This window comes from Drosophila guanche, unplaced genomic scaffold (assembly GCF_900245975.1).
Source record: "Drosophila guanche unplaced genomic scaffold, DGUA_6, whole genome shotgun sequence".
Classification (NCBI taxonomy): domain Eukaryota; kingdom Metazoa; phylum Arthropoda; class Insecta; order Diptera; family Drosophilidae; genus Drosophila; species Drosophila guanche.
Genome location: NW_022995743.1, coordinates 1,440,072 through 1,465,268, shown reverse-complemented (window position 1 = coordinate 1,465,268; position 25,197 = coordinate 1,440,072). Strand labels below are relative to the sequence as shown.

The following is a 25,197-nucleotide window of genomic DNA, read 5'->3' as shown; positions in this document are numbered from 1 at the left end:
GTGCGTCGCGCACCATTGGGTGCAGATAGACTTCCTTGAAGGGCAGCTTGCCGAGCAGCTTCTGGCCGAAGAAGACCATGCGCGCCACCCAGAAGAAGAGAATGTCGTGGCCCGTCTCCAGCAGCGATGTGGGATAGAAGGTCTGCAGATCCTTGGTGTTGTCCGGCCAGCCGAACACCGAGAAGGGGAAGATGCCCGAGCTGAACCACGTGTCCAGCACATCCTCATCCTGCTTGAGGACAATCTTGCTGGCATCCACCTTGAATCTCTCAGCAGCCTTGGCCAACGCCTCCGCCTCGCTGCGTGCCACAATCCAATACTGTTCGTCGTCGCTCTGCGCAAAAGGGAGACAAAAAGGAAGATGAGAATAAGGGACAAGAGAGAGCATGGGGTACATGAGATTACCACTCCACCAAGAGTAGGCTGCACACAAGAGATCGTTAGAGGATTAGCTCTGTGGGAGGCGAAACCAAGGAACCGAATTAACTTACATTTCCCGATTGAATGGAGGAGTCGCTGAAGCTGACATGATAGGCGGGTATGCGATGGCCCCACCACAGCTGCCGGGACACGCACCAATCCCGAATGCCATCCATCCAGTGGTACCAGGTCTTGGTGTGGTGTTCCGGAATGATTTTCAGCTCTCCAGAGCGCACGGCCTCGGTGGCCGAGGCTGCCATGTCCGAGCAGCTGACATACCACTGGGGTTTGATGAGAGGCTCGACCACATCCTTGGACCTGCTGCAAATGGGCACCACCATGGGATTGTTGATGGTCTCGCGGTAGAGGTTGAGCGCCTTGAGCCGCTCCAGGATCTGCTTGCGGCACTGGAAGCGCTTCATGCCCGTAAACTCCCCATAGTCGCCGACGATGAAGCCATCATCGTTGAAGATCGTAATAAAGGGAAGACTGCAGCGTTTGCCCACCTCGTAATCGTTGGGATCGTGTGCGGGCGTGATCTTTACGGCGCCCGTGCCGAACTCCATTTCCACGAACTCATCGCACACGATGGGCAGGCGGCGTGTGCAGAATGGATGCACCACAAACTTGCCGTGCAGATGCTTGTAGCGCTCATCCTTGGGATGCACAGCCACAGCAGTGTCGCCCAGCATTGTCTCGATACGAGTCGTTGCCACAATGATCTCCTCGTCGCTGTCCTCCACCTTGTAGGCGAATTTCACGAGCACTCCGAACTCCACCTTCTCGTCGTAGCCGGGAATCGAGAGGAAGGTGCGGCCAGGGATCTCTACTTTGTCCACCTCAATGTCGGAGATGGCCGAGCGCAGGGTGCACGACCAGTTGACCAGCCGGGAGCTGCGGTAGATGGCACCCTCCTCATGCAGCCGCACAAACGCTTCGGTCACGGCGCGACACAGTTTCGGGTCCATCGTGAAGTTGACGCGCGTCCAGTCGTAGGAGGAGCCCAGCGACTTCAGTTGGTCATAGATGCGGCCGCCCTTCTCCCGTCGCCAGTCCCAGATGCGCTCGATGAACTTCTCCCTGCCCAGGTCGTGCCGGGAGAGCTTTTCGTCGCGCCAGAGCAGCTTCTCCACCACCACCTGGGTGGCTATGCCGGCATGATCGCAGCCAGGCACCCACAGCGTGGTGCGTCCCTTCATGCGATGATAGCGCGTGATGGCATCCTCAATGGCATTGGTCAGAGCATGGCCCAAATGCAGAGATCCCGTCACATTTGGCGGGGGAATGACCATGACAAATTGCCCATTGGGATTCGGGGAATCAATTGAATCGCGCTGGAAGGAAGGGGAAGCGGAGTGTCAGTTTTACTGCCGAATGGACTCTCCACTCTCTACTCACTCCGTATTCGGGTGTGAAGAATCCCTGCTTCTCCCACCAGCTGTACCACTGGGCCTCCACGAATCTCGGACTATATGCATCCGGCAGCGGATCACTCAGATCTTTCTTCTCCCCTGGCGCTGTCTTGGCCGTGTACAGAGCGGCCTCCTTTACCTCTTTGGTACGCTTCTGTAATGGAGTGGAACACAAAGTTAGCTTTCTCCCTGAACAATAACCGCAATTACCAGATAATTATTGTGCTCTGGGGCTCTCCCCCACATTCACTTTTCCACTTTTGTGTGCACATAACCTAGTTTCCAGTTGTACGTACTTCGGGCTTCTCCTTCTTTTCGGCTGCTGCTGGCGCTGCTGATGCCTTCTTGTCCAGCTTCGCCTGCAGCTTGGCCAGCTTTTCGGCCTTGAGGCGCTCCTTCTCCAATTGTTTGGGGGTCTTGGCAGGATTGGCGCTGCCGTCGCCGGCTTGCTGCTGCTGTTCCTCCTCAGGCATGGTTCACTCAATTGCTGGGCTGTCTCAAGCAACACGAGGATTATCTGATGCAATTCTGATTGGATTTCTGTTATTACTCACTTGGAATTGTGTGGTGGGGGAAAAAACAGATGAAAACGTGTGCAGTTTTCGAAAGGAGTCTATCGGTATCGGCTCGTTGAGATTTGGTATTAAAAAGTGCACACGTTGTATTTGTGGTATTTTTTAGCATGGTAATAAGTATATTTTGTCAACTGGCCACACTATTAATTGCTTTATTTTTGCATCACGAAATTATTTTGCAAAACTCACAAAATCCTTAATTAAAGAGACAAGTTGTGATTTGCGGTGATTGTTCTAAACGTAAACTTGTTCTCGCAGTGCTGCTGACCACAATCGCCATTAAAAGTGTGCTTTGAAACCGCGTTTTGTGTGTGCAACGAGAGGAGACGCTTCTGATAAGCAGCAGCGCCATCTTCGTCTTCTTATAAGAATGCCTGCAACACACACGGCTAGCAAAATGTTTGCTTACATTATGAAATGAGAATACAGCGCAGAAACTAAAGCTAACGATTTTGACGCCGCCCGCTGCGCCTGTAGGGCAGTGCCACCCACAACTACAACAACATCCACACAGACATGTGCAGCGCGCAGCTCTAATCTATTGTAAATAAACTGCGTCCACAAGCGTCTATTGTGAACGGGACACATACTCTCGGTCACGTACGCCGCTGCCGCCAAGTGTTCGGATTTGGTTGCGTTCCTCCTGCCTGCCTGCCTGCTGCTTCCTCGTACCCACGCAGTGTATGTGCGGGTGTGACGCTGTTTTACCTGGAATAAAGTTTTGCTCAAACCTGCAATAAAATATACCATAAGTCAGCGGAGAACCATCGAAAACATGTGAAGCGGAGCAGAGTGCACCACATCCTCAGCAACAGCATCATTAGAGGAGCAGTACGGGGTAAGTTTTGCTAAATTAACAAATCTCTTTTGGTGATTCAGTTTCCAAGGGGTGGAGGGGGGGGGGGGGGGGGGGGGGGGGGGGGGGCGCGTCTTCCAATTACAATTTTATGCGGCCTGAGCATTGTGCAAAATCGATTTTTCGATTTGAAAATGGCTCATTCGCTGCTCTTTCATGTCTCTCTCTCTCTCTCTCTTCTACCTCTCTTTTTGTCTTTTTGTCTATGCGTGGCTCGGGGGACCACTCATTGCATTACTCGCCCTTTTGGGCCTTAAATTAATTGCATTAACTTGGGAGGAAGCTTTCAGGAGGGATTAGCATAGGGTTGGGAATGCGTTTAGAATGCGAATTTCTTGATTTTAAATTGACTTTGAAAAGACAAGGAAACCCTTTCAACTAAGTTGCTGTTTCCTCCTCCCCGGAAATCTTGTGCCACTCGCCCTTCCTGGCTGGGAATTTGTCTGCTCTATTTGGCAACTTGATCTGAAGCTGTTGTACCCCTGGGAACCCCTATCCAGCAGCAGTGCTTCGCTCACACCCACACTCAAAAACCACGCTATGCCCCCGATAATGACTTCTTTTAGCCAAACAAAGACACAAACAAATGTTTGAGGAGGACCAAATAAAGGCAGAACCCCAGACAGGATAACGAAATCAACTCTTTCGGGACCCAAACAACTGACCTGCGACAAAGGCAGAGGCAAAGGAGCGAAACATCTGCCGCAGTGTCTGAGCGTCTGCATGTTACCTGCCCCTTGAACGATGCATGGATGATTGGTTGGATGGTTGGAAGGATGGATGGAAGGACTAAAGTTCAATGTACGCCTGCGCAAATACAGTTCACAATGGGCACGGCACAGCCAAAGTGCAGCTGCCCTAGAAGGGGAAGACCGGCAGACAGACGGAGACAGCGAGAATGTCAGGCTGGGAAGTTGTGATTTTTTGTTGTGTTGTCAGCACATCCTTCTCGACGCTGGTAACCAGAAGCCCCTAGAAGCGGAAATCTCCAAATTGTTGCTACAGTTATTGTTCCGCCTTCAGTCTGAAACTTTTATGTAATCTCTCGCGATCGGAATCGGGATCGGGTGTAGTAGTAGACTCCTGCCCCGTCCTATCCTGTGCGTGTAATACCGGTTTGTGTAGTCCCTCCGAAACACAAGTTGTTCAGAATGCAATTTGAAACTTTACCCTCTTTTGGGGTCTGGCTACTGCTGAGCCATGGATTGGGGGGCCCTCTTCCTGTGTCCTCCACACTTGTGCATGTCCTAAGTCTGTCCCACGGGCCTACGGGTTCTGGTATTGGGTTACAGCTCTGCGAGAGAATATGTTTGGAAAGCTGTTCCTTCAGTTGAAGTTTTTTATGCTGGTTTCTGGCCAAAGCAATGTAGAAGAGAAAGGCAGCAGCATTTTGGATCTGGATAATGATGCTGGAGCAGCTGTCTGCTGGGATCTGATGCCTGTTTCTTGTCATCGTTGTGGGTCCAATAAAACTCTCGGAATCCTCACACACACGCACACACAGAGAGAGGAGACAACCGCAGACAATCAATCGAATTGGGAGCCACATTCAAAGAGCAGATGCCAGGCTCTAGTCCATCTATGTTTGTGGCACATGCCACAGGCTCTAGCGGAGAGCTCACGTTGAGAAGGAAGGCCACGGCCTGGACAGATGTTACAGTCGTAGGCCCTAGCCACGATACGAAGTAATCAATGCAACAGCAGGCAGGCCAGGCCAGACCGATCCCTTCTGCCTTCTACCTTTCAATGTGCAACGGTTGCCGGCTGCAACTCGAAGTTAGACATCGCTGCACACACACACAACAGTCAGTTTAGTTTCACATTTTCAGTGCATTTTACAGCCAACATCTGTCGTTGCAGTCGTTTTATGCTTCTCCTTGGACAGATGCTCAGTCGCTCGTTTGTTGCCTTCAGAGCTGGGGCCAGGACTGCCTTGCTGCACGTTCGAATAAGTACTGTGCGTGTGCAGGGTGTGTGTGTGTGTGGCAATGGTATCTTTGGGGCATGCCACACATCCATGCTGCCGAGCCTACAACTACCCACTCAGAAGACGCACTCGACGATTGGGGGATGGATGGATGGTTGGCCAAAAGTCAGCTGTTTTGCGCAATGTTTATAAACAAAAATCGTGCGATGGCAGAGTAACCCTTAGACATGTCTGGGCATATATTTTTGGAATCACCACCGCCGACACTCTGGCAGAGACATGGCCAGAGTCAGAGGCAGAGCCAGAGCCAAGGCCGGAGCAACCACCGACCGACCTACATATTGGCGCACTGGCACTCAGAAACTCTGGGCCACATGGCGCACGGGGTGGTTCCGCTCACACGCAGAGCTCTTCTGGTTCTTCTGTTCAGTGGCCTTCTGTAGGTGCAAGGACGTTGGGAAATCCCCCCAAAAGGAAAAAGTAAACAAATGGAAAAGCAACCCCAGCCCAGTAGTCGTCTGGCACCGACAGTATCCGCTCTTCTGGTTGCTGGTCTCTGGTCATGTGTTTTAACCCACCACCTAACTGATGGTTTCTGGTGGCGTGTGCCTGTGGCCTGTGCCTGTGCCTGTGCCGGCATGTCATCCATCCACACAACATCTTCGTCAATTTTTAGGGGTTTTCCCAACAAAAATACGCAATCGAAAACCAAAACAGAGCAGGGATTCATACGGTGGTAGTTAGAGCATGGAGCGCAGTCCGTGCGCTCCCATTCATAAAACATAAACAAACCCCCGTGGAAGCGGCGCTTATGAGCTGTGCTGTGCGAGCACTCACTCGCATTGTTTGCCCACACCGACCACGGTGACGCTTACGATTGCGATTACGACCTGGACTAGGACTACGACTACGAATACGACCACGACCGTGGTAGGTGGTGTTCCGGGTAGTCAGGTGCACGGGCAACCCTCTACGACGGAGTGGTAACAAGTTGGTAGCTCAACAGGTTCCGGGTGGTTGAGGATTCTCACTGGGTGGGTGGCTGTTTTTGGGCCGATTGCAGATTGAGGGTATGTAATTAATGCAAGTGTGGGGGTTACGTTATGGCATTGACCCAATCCGATATCCCCCGAATGTGAAATGGAATGGAATTCCTTTGCTCGTAGTAAAGATGTTGAAGGGGTGAAGGTCATGCGTGTCCTTACCTATCCTTTACCTAAGAATGCTAATGTTGTGTAGGGTTAGGATCAGATTGGAGCATTCCTGGCACAGATTTTCCCTTAAAAGATGTGGCAAGAATTTGTGGAGCTTTGCTGATAATCGCTGCCTACTTTCGTGGGTTCAAGACTTTGACGACAGATTCCAAGAATGGAAATGGGAATAAGCATTGGGAGATACTCGATGTAAAACAAGAAGTTCTTCTGTAGAATCTGGATTTATCCTGTCAATAAATGCACAAAAATTTAATCTATTCATGTAAAACAATAGTCTTAAAGCACTGTAAGGAAATCTGAGCTTCATAATTATCCAACGAGGCCTTCCACATTTTCTGGCCTTTACGTCCACATTGTTCTCCTAAGTTTGGCCTTCTTGAAGTTGTCGCTCAGTTTGAAAAAGTGGCCGACAGGCAGCCATGGCCTGGCCTCGTTCTACATTTCAGCCTAAGCAACAGATCTGAATCTGAATGTGGAGCATTATGTTTGGGGGATACCAGAGCCTGGCTCCTTTTCCGTCTGCTTCTTTTACTTTCATCCTGTGGGATGTCCAAGTGGCAGCCTCTTGAGCACGCGCCTCCTGACAAGATGACAAGTTTACCGTGGTTTTGTGTACTTAGATATAATTTTACGGTTTTGCTTTGCGCTTTCCAAAATGGCGACAATGGATGACCAATAAAAGTGGCAGGGGGCGGGGGGCCCTCGGACGCAGAGATGCGAAAAACGTTCAAACCCAAGCGAACAATGGCGGACGAGGCGGACGTCGTAAAAGAGAATTAATTAGATTGCGGCGGCAGCTGCTGGGCGTACGTACGGCAGCTGAGCGGGAGCGAGAGCGAGAGAGCCCAAACAACGGCTAACACTGAGGACATAACTTAAGCCAGAGAGCAATAGAGAGAGAGAGAGAGAGAGTGAGAGAGCGCGCAGCGAGTCTGTGGTGCGCTGAAAGCCTGCAACTGTAAAGTTGTCATGCGCTTTGATGGCTTTGGACTGCCTCTTGCTCTGTCGTCGGTATATTCCGTCATTCCTTTTCCTCTACTTAATACACAACAATAACAACAAATATGAGTATGAGGATACACACTAACACAAACACACACACACACTTAGCACACGTATAGAGTGAACATAAAATGTAACGAACGCTAAAGCAAAAACAAAACAACGGCAAGCGGCACAGGAACCAACGCAAAGTGACAGGGGGGAGAGACAGAGACACAAAGAGAGGCACAGGACACAGCACACAGCACACAGCACAGCTCAGCGCAGGCAGAAACGAGGCAAAGGCAGCGGCAAAGGCAAAGGCAAAGCCAAACAGTTGTGCAATTGAGATAAAGGACAACAAAAGGGAAACTTGAAAAAGGGGACGCGTGCTTTGCTTTTTGGTCGGGTCGATGTCGCAGTCGACGCTGCTGCACAGTGGTTGTTGTTCTATCAAAAATGGTTAAAAAAAATAAATGTGGTTTTCAAAAGTCAATGCATTAAAACTACTTTAAATGTTCATAATAAATATTCTCACTGTCTTAGAAGTATAAAAAATTGTTTCAACATTTTATAAAACGAATTAACTATATCAATAATAGATCGATGACATTTTCTATTACTAAAACCTAAAGAAATTTCACAATTATGGTATATTTTCTAAGTTACATATTCCTTTGCTTGCGCATGAACTTAAATGTTTATGCCCCACTGTCCCTAACTTCCGATGCGAACGCGCGTGCTAGTCGTCACAAAAGGATATAAAACAACAACTGCAAAGCAGCAGCAGCGTCAGCGCCAGCGCCAGATCAGGAGTTGGAGAAGGAGCAGAGGAGAGCAGCAGCAGGAACAAGAAAAAAAGCATAAATAATCTTGTAGTTGTTGTCGCAGCTGAGGAGCCAGGCTCGAATTGAAATTTTATGAGAAATTGTATTAGAGAAATGCTTTGTAAATCACACGAGACACGAAATGACACGCACACATGCATATGCATACGGCGCAGAGGCATACGTGCGTGTGTGTTTTCGTTCGTTCGTTTCGTAGATGCACAAATGGGAAATGGAATTGGGAATGTGGCAAAAGGGGACGCGCATTATGGCAGTCTCTACGTGTGTTCTTTCGACGACGTCATCGCCGCTGCTGCTCTGCTACTGCTACTGCCGCAGTTGTTGTTGGTTCCTGTTTTCGCTTTTTACCGTTCAGTCAATGACCACATTGTGTACACAAATGCAGGCGCTCTCTCTGTGTAGTGTGTGCTTGTGTGTATGTCCTGCCGGAAGTTGAAGCCGCCGTCTGGTCATTCTCGCTGCTTTCGTTCAAGCTCTCGCTTCGATAAGCTCTCCCCATGTCGCTCTCTCTCTCTCTCATACTCTCGGTTTGTTCCGCTTGAGCTCATTTTGAAAAACAAGTATTTGCCGTCTCGCAGGATCTGTGTGTGGCTCCCCTTGTTCACTCTCACTCACTCTCTCTCTCTCTCTCTCTCTTTCTCACTTGCACTCCCATAAAAAAGTGCTGCGTTTCCCACTCGCATTTTTCTTGCTTTTGGCTTTGTTGTAGTCCTGCAGCGCAGTGTGGCCCATTCCTATCATTCTGCGCACACGGTTCTCTCTTCTGGTCACGCTTTGATCCTGCCGTTCGCCCGCTCCCCACACTCTTCCTGGCTTCTCCCCCTCCATAGCATAGGCGTTGCCCGGCTAATGACATGTTGTAAATTATATTTCTCCTCAGTATTTCGTACGCCGCTTCATGCTGCCATAATTACGGCTCGGTTCGGCTTCCTTCGCCATTCGCCTTCGCCTTGTTTCATTTTATAAAGTTCTTTATGGTTCGTCTGTTGGTTCTTTTTGTATGCAGTTCCCCTGTCCAGAAAGGGGGGTCCCAACTCTGACGTAATTACTGCAGTTTTCGATATCCTTTCCAGTTGCAGATGTGCTAATTTTCCTGCTAAATACTTGCACTTTCTCGCTTTTTTTTCAATTTGATCTGTTCTTGTGATAACAGAACTTGTTCCCAGATATTTTATCTGATGATAGTAACTGATCGTGCTTGTGGGTTGTATTTCTTATCTAATCATTTACCAGATCACAAAGTTTCACTGATTACAAGATGTATCTCTCAATTCTTGCACAATTCCTAAAAAGGGATGTTCAACTGGGTTTTCTCCATAGCTGTTCCTTCAGTGTATTTTCTTAAATGTATTCCCAAATGTTCATCAAATTTCATGACATCTGAGACCTTCAAGTGTTTGACATGGTCCAGAACTCAAGTGGCCGGACTCCTGCCGTTGGGTTCGTTGTTTACCTGCCGCTGATTTCTGATCTCCCGAGATTATGCAGATCTTTGCCAAATATAAATCTGCGTAATGAGTGCTAAGCCCTTTGCGATTTCGCTGCCGGCTTAGTCCGAGAGGCAGCATGGAACTAGAGATAGAGAGAGGGAGAGAAAGAGAGACCTAAAGGGGAGCCAGAAATGCGAGGCGAGAGCGTTGCCAATGGCGAATGCATTTTCCATTCGGCACGTCTCGTTTTTGCAACACACACAGGAAAGCAGTTTGCCAAATGGTAAAAGGAAAAAGGAAAATGCATTGTTTGACAGATGGATGGATGGCTGTGGATGTGGATGTGGATGGAGGGACCGAGCCTCAGGGGACGGAGTGAAAAACAACTGCCAACTGCCGCTTTTCCACATTTTCCCTCTTCCATCATTATCCTGCCAAACTTGTTTGCTCTCGCTCTGTCGCTGCCGTCTCTGTCTCTGTCTCTTGCGCTATACCAATTTTCCTTTCAAATTATGCTTTGACCAAAGCATTCGCATTAAAAGGACAACGCTCTCCAGCTCCTGTATTTGTGTATGTGTGCGACTGAGCGAGCGAGCGACAGAGCTGAGCTGAGCGAGTGAGTTCCATCGACGGCTGCGTCGCCATCGTCCTGGCATCAGGCTGTGGTTCAGTTTCCTCTCGCAGCTCGAACAGCTCAGACATGCCGCTGGTCCGCGCTCGCCGTGTGTGTTTATAGTTCGCATATAAGAGCCAGTTAGCTGTATATACATACAGCCCAAACATATATATATATATATACATATATATTGATACTCTCGTGAGCCACCGCCCCCCGTCCCCGCAAAAAATATACAACCATTAAAAAAAGAGCGAAACGAAAGAAAGAAAACCAAGTCAAAGACTGTGGAACAGGCAAGACAAACGACGCCATTTGATAATCAAATTTCCCAACAAAAATTTAACAAAACCAAAAATCGAATCACACACAACCAAAGTAAACCCAATCAAGTTTTGTTTAAACAAAAACTACATAAATAGAAATTGTGCAACCAAAGTTCTGTGAAAGAAGTAAAAAAAAGAAAATCAAGTGAATATATTTAGGGATATATTCGATATGCAAATGCAGATACAAATAATGTGCAATAAACTACGAATCCTGATAGAGCAGTGAACCAACCACTCACTGGCCACTCCATAGACCAGACCGCCTCTCAGATACTTGAAGACCATTTTTTCCATTTTCTTGGGATTTACACAGCGAGCCAAACGAAAAGGAGAAACTGAATTATAAACCAAAAATACAAAAAAAAAAGAGAACGAAACGAAACAAAAACCCATCGAAGCACATCACAAGTGAGTTCTAAATTTCATCTTTCCATACCAAACACACACACAGATACTCCTCCTGTAAACACACACACACACAGGCATTTATCCCAGTCATCACTCGCCCCACTTTACTCGTTGCTTTGTCCACTCGCCCATTTTGTTGTATCCTGCCTGGTCCTCTCTCTCTCTCACTCACTCTCTTACGCTCTCTCCTACTCTGTGTCTACTCTGTGTTTCGCTCAGTCAAATATGGAAGCACCAACTAGCAATAGTTTTGCGCACTCGTCATTATCCTTCGTCATTGTTCCCCCCCTCCGATCCCGCTCCCCTCCCTTTCCCCTACATATCGTTGCTGCTCCGCTCTCTGCTCTGTGTCTCTGTCCTTGTCGCACACATTGAAACCTCATCGGGTGGTGGTACAGTTTTCTGCGTGGCCCAAAATTGCGTAAATTTTCATCTAGTTCGCGCTGGGATGTCTCGCACGGCGTTGGTTGTCCTCGCTTCTTTCTCTACTGCTGCTTTGGCTGCTCCTGCAGAGCTTTCAATCTGTTTTGGGCTGACAGTAAAATCGAAAAATCACGGAAAAAAAGAACAAGCGGAAACCGGAAAAGTTGTTAATACAAATACAAATACAAATACAGATGTAAGATTATTGCTTATTGGACGTTTTGTATTTTGGGAAGGATGTAGAAGGAGTCCTGGGCATTAATTGATTGCTCCTGCTGTGTGGCATGATTTATTGCGGCATCATCCATTCTCTTGCCATTTCGTGTATACAGAAATACATTGCAAAAAGTGGGAAATGGTCGACAAGTTTAAATGAAATTAAGTAATTTTCATTGTGTCGTTCAACAAAAAACGGGCATCGGTTCAACAGTGTTTTTCGCTCGGTGTATTGGGAACGAAATTAATGACTTAAAATTGGATTTTCAGCTTTTATTTAAGGCCTAAATTTAATGTTGAAATTTAGCACGATAAGCGTTAAACTTTGGGTCTTCGATCTACAATTATTGTACACCATTTTCATGGATTTCTTATAACATTATAATTATTATTTTTATTTAACTAAATTTAACTAAAATTTGCAGCTTATATCCAAAATTTCAGCTAGTTTAAGGTTACATTTTATGATCGGTACATTCTACATGCTACTAGCGCTACAATATCTAATCCTTAAGATCAATGCACTTTCTTTCTGATGGATTTGATCCTGTAACAAAGAGCGGGGAAAGGGGAATGCCTGCTGCTGCTGCTGTCTGTTGTCTAGAATTTTGAGGAGAGTGCAGAACGATCCTCTCCTCGAAACAGCGCGCAGAGCGGCACACACGAAACCAACTGCATATCCTGCCAGCCTCTATACACACGGCTCGAATGGCCTGCTGTTGCCCCTGCCCCCGTCTCGGGTGCCGCTGCCGCTGTCGCTGTCGCTGCTGTTGCCTCGCCCATTCAGGAAAAAAAGGCGCACGAAAAGTTGCAGCTGTTCTCTTTCTGTTTGCTTTTGTGGCAGGCACCGATCCGATCCGATGCGATGCGATCGTTCAGCGGCGGGGCAAGCAGGCAAACAGGAGGCACAGGCACTGAGACCTGAGACTGTGGCAGGGGCAAAGGCAGGAGGCAGGAGGCATCTGCTACGGATTAATGGCCTCTGCGAGTGCCTAAAACTGATGAATGCGGGAGTTTTAATGCCTCTCTGCTTTTATCACAGTTCCAGGATCGATCGAAATTAGGTGAAAGAAGAGAAAGAACAGACAAAGAAGGTAGAGAGCGCCTTTCGCTCAAATGAAAATGTCTGAAATACCGCGCATCATGGTCTTCCGACCCACCTGGGAGGAGTTCAAAGACTTTCCCAAATACGTGGCCTACATGGAGTCACAGGGCGCCCACAAGGCTGGGCTGGCCAAGGTGGTGCCGCCCTCAGAGTGGATACCACGCCGCAGCGGCTATGCCGATTTGGATGCCCTGAATGTGACAATTCCCGCGCCCATCTGCCAGGTGGTGACGGGCAAACAGGGATACTACCAGCAGATCAACATACAAAAGAAACCGCTGACGGTGAAGCAGTTCAGCGATCTTGCCAGCACCGAGCGCTATGCCACGCCCAAGCACTTTGACTACGAGGATCTCGAGCGCAAGTACTGGAAGAATATTACCTATGTGGCGCCCATTTACGGTGCCGATGTCAGCGGCAGCATCACAGATCCCGATCAGGATGTAAGTTTAAGTTTGAAGTTTCTGTTTGTGGGGCTTTGTGACCGACCTGTTGTTGTCCCTCATTTGGCAGAGTTGGAACATCAACAGACTGGGCACGATACTGGACTACGTGAACAAGGACTACAACATACAGATCGATGGCGTGAACACTGCCTACCTCTACTTTGGCATGTGGAAGACAACGTTCGCGTGGCACACCGAGGACATGGATCTCTACTCGATCAATTACCTGCACTTTGGTGCACCCAAGACGTGGTATGTGGTGCCGCCAGAGTATGGCCGACGGCTGGAGAAGGTGGCCAATCAGTATTTCCCGGCCAGCTACAAGAACTGCAATGCATATCTGCGCCATAAGATGACGCTCATATCGCCGCAGATCCTCAAGCAGCACAATGTGCCCGTCAGCAAGGTAGTAGCCCATCCAGAGAGAGTGTGTGTGTTCCTCCTTCCTAGCTAAGTCTACCCATTCCTCCTGCAGATCACACAGGAATCGGGCGAGATTATGATCACCTTTCCGTTTGGCTACCATGCGGGCTTCAATCATGGCTTCAACTGCGCCGAGTCCACAAACTTTGCCATGGAGCGCTGGATCGAGTACGGCAAGCGAGCGGTAATACCTCCCCTGCCCTGCCCTGCACTGCCCCTGCCCGCACTTGGGACTCATGCGCGTGTCCTTCCCTTCCTTGCAGGTCCAGTGCACGTGCAGCAACGACATGGTCAAGATCTCCATGGACACGTTCGTGAAGCGCTTCCAAAGCGATCGCTACGACATGTGGATGGAGGGCCGGGATGTGGGCCGACATCCAGAGGATCCCACTGGGGGTACAGCCATCACAGCTGCACCGCTGCCGCCACACCTCGATGTGCTGCTGTGTGATAAGAAGTAGGTTTTCTCCCAACTGCTTGGTCTGTGGCATGCCCCCTCTGACACTCCCCGTTCTTCCACTCTCCCCCTGCAGAATGAAGAAGCAATGCAATCCCACCATAGCGAAGAGCTTTAAGGAGCGCAATCCAGACCTCGATCTCGATGAGATTCAACAGAATCCGAATGTGCCCGACGATGTCAAGGCCATGCTGAAGGAGAGCGTCCTCACGCTGGACACGGGCGACCTCGGCATCGAGCCTGAGGGCGATTATCCGCACGAGGATGCTGTCAGTCTGCAGAGTCCGGCGGACTTTAAGACCAAACAGGAGCTGCTCGAGTACATGGATGATGGGACAGGTGTGTAGGCCAGTCCCTAAGAGTCCCACCACCAGAACTGACTGAAGAATTTTCTCTTTGCTTTCTTTCGCTATTTTCTCTTCCTTTTCTCTCCCTTTCGCAGAAGACGATGATGAGGAGGAGGAGTTTAAGCGTCGCAAGGCGAAGCGGCGCTACGATGCGGACTACGATGACGATTGGCTAGCCTCCCACCATCGCCGCACCAACTCGCGGAACAGCAGCCGCGGTCGCAGTCCGCGCACCAAGGACGAACGCTCCACATCGCCAGCCTCCTCCACATCCTCAACATCGCGCGGCGGACGACGCGGCAAGGGCAGCGCGACGACTCGCAAAACTCCTTCAAAGCGAAAAAAGGATTCGAACGCTGCAGTGTCGCCGGCTGCAGCAGCCACAACACTTGCCACAGTGGCAGCAGCAACAACAACAGCGGCGGCAGCGACGGTGGCGGTTAGCAGCGATGGAGGTGAGAGCAGGAGCTTCATAAGCCACTGCACCACTGCCACATCCATATAACCAACGCAATCCCATCATCAATCATCAATCGTGATCCCATCATCATCCAGATCCAGATCCAGTTCCAGATCCTTCCCAGACTCTCCAGCCAACAGCACTCTCCCCATCCATCATCACTTCCCCGTGGATGGGTCGCAGGCCGTCACTCTTTCGTGGCTTCCGACAATCCCGCGACAAATGTAAATAAACTTTAGCCGCAACCAGCAGCTGTCATGTGTTCCCCCAGCCCCCAGCCCTTTGTATCTTGTATCTTGTAGCTGTTGCTTGTGTTTTTAACCGATAATACCGATACCAATACCTTAAGGTCTCTTAGCTCTGTTCCATATTCTGTTTTGTTCTATAAAAATCTAGTTGTAAGTGCGCCCAGCAACAAACAAATATACGATCACGCTTTTAAAACTATGCTAAAAAAACTAACCAAAAACCAAAACTGTTTTACTAAAACCTTCCACGCCGCGTAACACCCATTTAACCCACAACGAAACCACAAGGTGGCTGTTTGGTCTCTCTGTTTGGGCCTTTGTCATCAGTGTTTTGCTCTGCTTTCGCTTGCGATTTCGATTCTGCTGCTGCTTACACCCAACACCCAACACTCACACCCATTGCCCCCTGCTATTTGTTCCCATGTCCTTTCATCTCTCTGTGTCTGTGTGTGTGTTTACAACTCATTTGAACCATTCATAAACATCTATGCTACTGTAGCTAAAACACATATTAAAACCGTTCCCGATTGCCATTTTCCAGATGCCAAAAAGGAGCAACAATCGCTGGCATTCATGCAACAGCCTCGCAAATTTGAGGGCAAAATACCAAAACTAAGTCAGGCAGCAGCAGCAGCTACAGCTCCCACAGGCGTAGCAGCCACATCCACATCTAGTCAGGATCAGCAGCGCATATTCTACATCAATATGTTGCCCTCAGCCAACACGCTCAATGGCATTCCACAGCAGCAGCCGCAACAGCAGCAACAGCAACAGCAACAACAGCAGCAGCAGTATGGTAGCACCGATGGCAATGTCTATCAGCTGCAAAACGAAATACTCTGTGATGCAAATGGACAGGCCGTAACGGCTGCCACAGCCACATATCAGACGACAGTGCCGAGCAGTCCCCAACAACAACAGCAGCAGCAGCAGCAGCAACAAAATGTTGCTGTTAGCGTGGCCAACAACGCTGCCGGTAAGTGTCTTTTCCGTCATTATTTTGTGTTGTGTTTTGATTCCTTCTTAACTTAAGTGTTTCTTTGTTTGTTTGTTGGTTGTAGTCTTTGTGTTTGGTTTAACTTTTAACCCACTTTGTGTACTCGTAATTGGTGTCATGTCAAAGCTCTCAGAACTAACCGAACCACACCCACACACACATGTGTACATAGTATTCGTAACTGTTTTTATTTCTTTAACATTCAAAAATAATTGGCCAAAAATTCAACAGTTCAAATACCAAAATTAACTCGATTTTATTTCGTAAGTGTCTGCATTTCATTCCATCATTCATGCCACCATCAATCATTCCATCCATTCAGAATATTCGGAGGATCTGTTCAACTGTTCAATTATTATTTGTAAATGTTTTCTCTTGTGCCCAAAATGTACTCGCACCACTGCGGAGAATATCCAATGATTGTTTCTTCCATTTGCGGTGCTCAAAATGATTCAGACTCATCCTCCCCCTCAATCGAATGAAAATCCTTCACCTGTTTAACAAGTACCAAAAATGCTTTTACAACTAAAAACAAAAATACTCGTGTTTCATTTTCCGACACGACACTCCTCCCACTGCCATTTGGTCTGGTCTGTGTGTGTCTCTGTCTCTCTCTCTCTCACTACTCCTGTCAAATGTCAAAAATATTTCCATCAAAAAATTTAAATAAATAAATGCACATATCATTTCCGCAGCGAAAACTCCGTGCTGTGCGCGTTGAAAATGGCTCAAAAATTGTTATATTTCATTTATGCAATTATTAGTTGTAACTTTTTATTTTATTTTAGTTTAGTTTAAGAGTTAATTAAAGTTCAAATGTGGCGCGCGTGCTCAAGTGTGACCAGCTGCTCAGTCAAAGCAGTGCTACCCAACTTTGCGCAGATGGGCAGCACTGGTGCCGCGTTTTTGGTCTTTTATTTATTTTTGTTAATCAATTAGATTTGTTTTTATGATTTAAGTTAATTTTAGTAAAGATTTTTATTAGATATGTCTGTTTTTGTTTTTTCCTATGTTTCTATTTTATTTCTGGTCTGTAAAGCAAAGACACTATTCGTTGGCAGGACACTTCCTCCTGCTGCAACGTTTGGCCAATTGACAAATAAATACTTTGCTCTGTCCTCTGTTGTACACTTAGTTATTGAAAGTATTTATCCTTTTCGTTTTCCTTAGCGTTTTGCGAGTACTGTACCAGAGTTACGATTACGATTGCTACTTAAATATATAAAACTTAGATCTAAGTACTGCAAAAAACACAAATTCTACCGACAAACAAAAACCAATCTATCACTCTCTCTCTCTCTCTATATATTAGCTATATATTTTTGATATATCTAAAGAAGGTCCAGCGCTGTATATATGTATTTACATATGTACATGCGGACATTGTACGAGTAGTTATCATTTTGCACTACATTAGCTTTTTGATTTCGATTGATTGATTAACGATTTTCAATTTGAATTCCAATTTCGATTACGATTACCGATTGATTTATTGATTTATGCAAATATTACATTCAAACACATCTTTTATGAACCAAACCAAATATGTATTTTCCAAAAAAAAATATATAAACAAAAGACAATGTGGTCACAACTATTAGTTCGTCCTCCATCCTGCACACGAACGGCACCACCGCCCACACGAACGGAGGAGGAGCAGGAGGAGGCGGAGTGGACACCAACGAACATCAGCAGCAACAACAGCAGCAGCAGCAGCAGCACCATCATCAGCCACAGTACCACTACATCACCACCACTGGCGAGGATGGACAGACACCGACGACCATAGTTTTTGAGAACTATAATGGCGGCATGCCCACATCTGTCACGTCTGCCACACCCACGCCAGTGTCGGTGACTGCCTCGCCGGCGCCAGCAACGACCACGACCACGGCGCTGGTCAACACGGACGGCACAATCATCGAGTTCGATGGCAACACCTACGAGGAGTATCATGTGCTCAAGAGCGAGCCGGGGAGCAGCGACTGTTTGAGCAATGGGAGCAGTGCCGTGGCGGCGGACATCATCAAGTACGAGCCGCAGCATGTGGAGGAGGATGACGAGGAGAGTGGCCTGCAGGCGAAGTACGAGGATGAGGGCCTGCAGGTGAAGTACGAGGAGCAGGAGCAGGACCTAGACCAGGGGCAGGAGTACGAGGAGTATCAGGTGATCAAGGCCGAGGTGGAGGCAGAGGCGGCGGAGCAGGCGGCAGGCATGGTCAGCTACACAATCACCAGCCTGCCCGACGATCACAGCCAGCCGCAGCAAGCCAACTCCGGTGAGCCAAATGCCAGCATGGTGCCCAAATCTGGTTCAGCGGCGGCTGCCAAGCAGAAGCGCAAGCGGAAGACGCGCGTCATTGCCGAGGACGAGCAGGGCGAGTACCTGGAGAAGATGAGTGTGCGCGGCTTGGACATTGCGCGCTACGAGCACATCATCGACGGCGTGGCCTACTGCCTGGTGTGCGCCAAGAACGAGATCTTCAAGACGTTCAAGAACAAGTACAGCTTCCAGCGGCACGCGTACCTCTTCCACGAGGGCCAGAACCGCAAGATCTTCGCCTGCCCCATCTGCAACAAGGAGTTCTCGCGCCCCGACAAGATGAAGATGCACAAGAAGGACAAGCACGGCGATGTGCCCATGCCGCCATCGGCCACAACCACGCCCCTCAAGGGGGACGGCACTCCGGCCGCCAAGCGACCGCGTACCTCCCGCACCCCACGTGTCCGCAAGTCCAAGGCCAGCGATGCGGGCACACCGACCGGCACGCCAGCCAAGAAGCGCCTCGCGCAAATCGACAGCGTGCTGGACGATGTCCAGAACTCGGAGGGCATCTCCGTGCCACAATCCCAGCATCAGCAACAACAGCAGCAGCAGCAGCAGCAGACGGTGGTGAAGGTGGAGGGGCAGACGCAGCCCCACTACGAGATGCAGCACACGCTGACGACGACGCAGCCGCAGCAGCTGCAGACGCTGCCATCGCTGGACTTTAGCGGCATGATACTGCCGGGCGGAGCTCAGCTGGCCCTGGCCAATCCGGGTGCCAGCAGCTCAATGACCCTGCAGCGCGGTGCCACCACGCCGAACGGCGGACAGGCGGGGACGGGGCCCACGACGACGCTCATCTACTCGAATCAGCTGGAGCTGCAGCAGGCGCTGTTGCAGCAGCAGCTGCACGGACAGAGCATTATGATCCAGGATCAGGCGGGCAACCTCGTGCCCCTGCAGCTGGACGGCAGCCAAACGATATACACGACGGCGCCGGCACCGCAGCAGCGGGCTCAGGCGACGACGGCCACGTACCAGACGACCCAACCGCAGCAGCAGCAGCAATTGGTGCAACATCAGCAGCAGCAACAGCAGCAGACGGTGGTGAAGGTGGAGGGGCAGTCGCAGCCCCACTACGAGATGGAGAACGTGACCTACCTGAGCTCCACGGCGGCGGCCACGCCAACGACGGCCGAGCAGCAGCAGCAGCAGCAGCACCAACAGCAGCAGCAGCAACAGCAGCAACACGTGATTGGAACCGTGCAGAGCTACCAGATCCTGACGCCCGATGGCCTGCAGAGTTTCCAGCCCAAGCTGGAGCCCGGGGAGCTGGGCGACCTGTGCCCCTACTCGCAGTACACATTCCAGCCCACGCTCAATGCCAACGCCCTGGACGCGCACACGCAGCAGCAGCATCACCACAACCAGCAGCACCACCACCACCAGCAGCAGCAGCAGACGCATCTGCTGCAGCAGCAACAGTTCGCCACCCACAATCCGCACCAGCAGTTCATGGAGCTGAAGAACGAGCTGCTGATCAAAGGCAGCGACGCGTACGCCCTGGACACTGGCTCCATGTACCACCTGCCCTTCTCGCCCACCTCGATGATCAATGCGGTTAACGATGTGAACACATCGTCCCTGCTGGAGACCAAAGAAATTAGGTAAAAACTTCCGCTAATCCCTCTCCCTAATCTACTCTCTCTCTCTCTCTCTATACTCCCCCACTTTTAGATCTGTCTCTCTTTCTCTCTCTCTCTTTGTAACTCGCTCGTCTAGTATCTTTATCTCTCTCTTAATCTTTGTCTTAAATGCTCCTCTATCTGTCTCTTTCCGTTGAATCTGTTGCGTAGTCGGCGGCGATGCTGCAAGTCGCTTGTGTACCGTTGTCTTTCCTATATTTCCACGTATTTAGTGTTGAACAACGCCGTTGTACCATATGCTACTAAACACAAGAACAGCAAAGAACGACTAAAAGCCGAAAGCCAGTCAAGTGCAACGAAATGAAATGAAACCACCGAAAAAGACGTACATTAAGCATTAACCAACCAATCAGTTTAGTTTTAAAACTTAGTCCTATGCATATTATAATTTATTTAGTATCTATTATTATGTTGTAACCTTTAGACTTACGCATACCATACATATATTTATTTAGTATGCACTTTTTGCTTCTTCTTTTTTGTCATTCGTTGTACCGATTGATATACCCACGATATATGCCAGCATATTTTGTGCATTTATTTATTGTTTTCACACACACACCCACCCCCACCCCCCGCACTCTACGCTGTACATTCGAGACTATGCGTTGTCTCTGGCTTTTTTGTTGCTTCCTTCTCCCGCTAACACTCCCGTTAATCCTGCCTAACATCCAAGTTCCTAATTCCCAATTCCTTATGTGATATAATCAAACATTGTTGGCCTGTTTTTGTTCCGAGAAAATAAGTTATGTTCAAATACGTTTTATACCTCAATGCAATTTTGTTCTTTTTCTTTCTTTTCTCTTGTTTTATTTTATGTACACAACCAACCCACCAACCAACCAATCAATCAATCAACCAATAATATAAAAATCGCGTATGGTTTATTCCGATAACGAAAACAGCTACGATATATCAGAGGCGGTGCTATTAGCCCTCTGAGCCATCTGAAACGCCATCGAAAGCTGCAGCCAAAGTACCAAAAAATATAATTTAAACAAATGAAAATGAATAAAACTATAAACATCGAGAGTGAATAGCAAAATGCCTGCTCGAGAGCGAAAGCAACGCAAATGGAAGCCGGTGCACCATCAAAATATACTTCTAGATAAAGTATATAAAATACCCAAAATACTCACTGTCTCGGCTCATTGATATAGTACATTCGCTCATTCAATCAATCAAGCAGTCAACCGATCGATCAATCAATCATTCCTCCATCATCACTTGTTGTGCCTGTTCCTCTCTCTCTCTCTCTCTATTTCTCTCTCTCTCTCTCTGTGTGTGTCTCTTTTGTGTGTAACATCTGAAAACAGAAAACCAAGATCCGCTCTTCATGAATAACACACACAAACACACACACTTAACCAATATATAACATAACAAAAAATAACAACACACATAAAAATAAAACAATTAAAATTGGACATTTAGTGCAAGGTATGTGTACTTTTATTTATTCGTCTTTTTTCGTTTTGTTTCTCCTTTCGTTTTGTGTTTGCCTAACCGTTTCCTCTCGTTTTGTTACTAACCGAATGTCATCTCAAGTGTCCCTCTCTCTCTCTCTCTCCTCCAATTGGCTCTCTCTTTGATCCACTCTTAACGGTACATTAAGGGGTACTTGTCAGACATGCATGTGCCAGAGTTGCACTTGCAGCATGCATGTGAATATTGTTATTGCAAAACGGTAAAAAATAAACGGGGGAATTGAGCGCAGGCAACCACAACACACACATCCCGCAAACATACATTCGATCATCAATCACAAAAGCCATCCCATCCATCAGTTATACGTCTAAGTACTATTTATAATTTACTAACCCAGATTAACACTGATTTAAGCCTATCCCCCCCCCCCCCCCCCCTAAATTAACCAAAACAAAACCATAAAAGCAGAAGAAAAATTGAAGCAAAATTGCTAATGAAAATATTTTATTTTACTTTTTTTCTTTTTTCATCCAAACATAAAAAAAATATGGAAAATAATTTTACGTTCGTCCGTTGTTTGTGTTATTTGTTATGATTTGCACACGAAACAAAATTCATCAACATGCGACATGAAACACACAACAACAACAACGACAACAGGTTCTTCTAAACACCAACAAAACCTCCACAACCAAAACTCCAAGAACAACAAGCAGAAGGCAATGTTCAAGCGGCCATACACACCCAGAATTCACAAACCCACCAACAACAACACCACCACCACCACCACCAACACGAATCACCAGAACCATCAAAACCACCGTCCCCCAAACACAGATGACTTGCAGCGTCGCCAGGCGAAGGCGAATCGCAGTGACCACGAAGTGATCGTCCTGAAGCAGGCACAAATGCGTGCCCGCAATCCCGCCAGCAGCACAGGTTGCAGCTTCGTCGATAAGTTTGCCGACTTTGTGACACACACGAACAGAATGCCCATGCCCCAACACCAATACCCCCCCGCCAAACAACAACACCAGTCCCATGCCGTCGCCGTGCCGAAACCACGAACTAATGCAAATGCTGTCTCATCTCTCATTCCTCCCTTCCGCAATGCAACGAACAGTGGAAGCAACGCCAACGTCAGCGCTGGAGCTGCTAGCAACTGTGTCTCTGTGGTGAGCGGCAGCGGAATCAATGGCTTCAAGGCCGGAGCCAAAAAGACGCCCGTGATCCTGCTAGCTGCCCGCGGACCCGGCAAGCATGCGCCCATCAGCCTCATCAATGGCACTGGCAAGGCCGGAGCGGGCGGTGTCACCTTGCTGCGCGTCAATGCACAGCCCCAACGCAATCAGCGGCAGGTCATCGTCGCCCCAGAGCAGGTGCAACAACAGCAGCAGCAGCAGCAGGAACTGACTGAGGAAGAGGCAGAGCAAATGGAGCTGGCGGAGGAGGAGGAACTCGAGGAAGATCTGGAGGATGACGAGGATCTCTCCTCTTCCACCGCTCAAATCCTACGCAAATTCCGCATACCCAAGGGCACGGCCCTGACTGCCAAGTCCGGGGACAACTATCTGGCCATGCCCACGCCCACACCGTCGCCCCCTGGGGGCGTCAATGCGGGTGGCTCCTCCGCTGATGTTGGCAACTACATTGAAAACGAAGACGACATCATCGAGGAGCTGCATGAGGATGATCTGGTCGAGGAGATCATCGACGAAGAGCAGTGCGAGGAGCAAGAGGAGGAGGAGGAAGCGACGACGGCCGACAACGATGGCCTCGACCTGAGCAGCCAAAGCCAAGCGGCTCCACAGCCAGTGGTAACAACTGCCCCAGCGACTCAGCAGCTGCTGCTCACCTCCGCCTCCCAGCCACCGCCGCTGCAGCTGCAGACGGTGAGCTCCAACGGCACGGTGACGTACCTCAATCTGCCACCCAACACGATCCTACTGCAGTCGGCCGATGGCAGCATCATAGCAGCCACCCAGGTGCCGCATCCGAACAAGGCGGGACAGCATCAGCTCATCGCTCTGCCGGGCAACGTAGCGATGGCCGAGCAGGCGCCCCAGGCCACAGCGCCGCCGACGCAGACGCTGCTCCTCACGGCCGACGGCACGGCCATTCCTATAATGACGAATGTCGCGCCCCAGCAGCAGCAGCAACAACAACAGCAGCACCAACAGCACCAGCAGCAGCAGCAGCAACAACAGCAACAGGCGGCTGCTGCTGCTGCTGCCCAGCTGTTTGCCGCGTAGGGGCTAATGGGTGGCCAAATGGGTCGATTTTTGAACAGCGCCACCATAATGCCGACCACTTATTTCTTTTAAGACTCGCCGCCAGTCGATAACAGATCCATACATAATGTTGCTCATGGGACAGGGCTTCTCGCAGCCCTGTCTCGTCAGCAACATTTTGCCCAGAATCCGATTGAAATCGTCGCATTTGGCCACCCATTAAAGCCGCATTGATGGGGCAGTTTGGCAATTGAGGGAACACGGGCAATAGAAACAGTTTAAGAACAGACAAAAAAAAACTCACAAAAGCCAAGCTAAAAAAAACTTTGATATTACTACAATGTTGGATGTGCATAGAAAATTTATTTTTATACATTAATAATCGCGAATAGAACGGGGAAAATCAAATGTTGTTCAACACACCCAAAAAGACACACACACACAACAAGTAGCAGATAACACAGTGTTGTAAAGGAATCAAATATGTACATTTCAAAGGCAAAACTTAAGTTCATCTTTACATATAGCTACACATAAATTATTTATACGAGTTAAGCTTAGCATTAAATATTAAGTGCAAAGACGAGACACACACCCAAACCAGTTGTAACTACTCGTATTACCACCGCTGCCCACCCCAATGGGTTGAGCGGCGGAATATGTTTAGCCTAATTTTCGATTAGCATTTCGTATTTTATCGTATATTCATTTCTCACTATCTAAGTATGTATGGATATACATATGCAAACCTATGAATATATTTTTGTTCCTTTTTACGTATCGAGAAGTATATGGAGTACTAGTATTTCGCCACTAAGTTCCACAGAATCTATTTATTTATTTTTGTTAACGCCCCCGCAGACTTCCCATGAATTCGTCCAACCGTACAGCGTCGCGTAGTCCCTTTGTCCTTATGGGTTTTCTTTTATCATGTTGCATATTCTTTACGTCAAATATTATAACTACATTCATGTAGATTAGATGTATTGTATGTATGTTTTATCTGCAATTCTGTTATGCCATTCATCTAAGAGTGAGCGAATTCAGGCATAACACTGAACGAAACCGACTTTTAAGTTTGTAAACTCCTCCTCCGATCACGATCACGATCACCCTCTCACCCATTTGATACTTAAGGCTAAAGTAAAGTTATTTTTCATATGATTACAGCCCCAACTAGGTTAAGCGCCCCACACACACATAACATAACATTAATGGAAGACAATGATTTAAAGCGTACATAAGTAGAAGTAGTCTAAGGAGACCCACACAAACAAACAAACAAACAATTAAGATTAAAGAGAGGTGCACTTCTTGTAAGATATCCTTGTAGCTCTTAAGGTCTAACAATAAAACGAAGCTAAAGAGAGAAATTGCGAATTAAAATCAGCAACTCGAGCAGCCTACACAATATGTATAATAACGAGTC

At 48.3% G+C, this 25,197-nt stretch overlaps 2 protein-coding genes across 11 annotated transcripts in view; one reads left to right on the top strand and one right to left on the bottom strand.

Moving 5' to 3' along the window:
* LOC117585766 (valine--tRNA ligase) overlaps positions 1 to 2,366 on the bottom strand; it is a 3,775-nt gene extending 1,409 nt beyond the window's left edge. Inside the window, 5 exon segments of the mRNA XM_034275447.1 lie at position 1; positions 4 to 334; positions 492 to 1,754; positions 1,819 to 1,986; positions 2,129 to 2,366. The exon segment at position 1 is cut by the window's left edge and continues 677 nt beyond it. Coding sequence (XP_034131338.1) covers position 1; positions 4 to 334; positions 492 to 1,754; positions 1,819 to 1,986; positions 2,129 to 2,305 — 1,940 coding nt within the window. The 5' untranslated portion in view covers positions 2,306 to 2,366.
* Positions 2,367 to 2,538: 172 nt separating this feature from the next.
* On the top strand, positions 2,539 to 25,057 carry LOC117585705 (probable lysine-specific demethylase 4B). 10 transcript variants are annotated; one of them, XM_034275336.1, is made up of 10 exons: positions 2,541 to 3,245; positions 12,698 to 13,203; positions 13,274 to 13,612; positions 13,682 to 13,813; positions 13,893 to 14,086; positions 14,163 to 14,425; positions 14,529 to 14,888; positions 15,683 to 16,117; positions 17,718 to 20,070; positions 22,661 to 25,057. In XM_034275336.1, the coding sequence occupies exons 2-10, from the start codon at positions 12,772 to 12,774 to the stop codon at positions 23,787 to 23,789; spliced, it is 5,637 nt and encodes a 1,878-aa protein (XP_034131227.1). In that variant the 5' UTR covers positions 2,541 to 3,245; positions 12,698 to 12,771; the 3' UTR covers positions 23,790 to 25,057. The 10 variants fall into 10 exon arrangements, with proteins under 10 accessions (XP_034131267.1, XP_034131227.1, XP_034131244.1 ...); XM_034275353.1 differs by lacking the exon at positions 22,661 to 25,057 and adding an exon at positions 22,198 to 22,342; XM_034275345.1 differs by lacking the exon at positions 22,661 to 25,057 and adding an exon at positions 21,015 to 21,227.
* Positions 25,058 to 25,197: the final 140 nt, after the last annotated feature.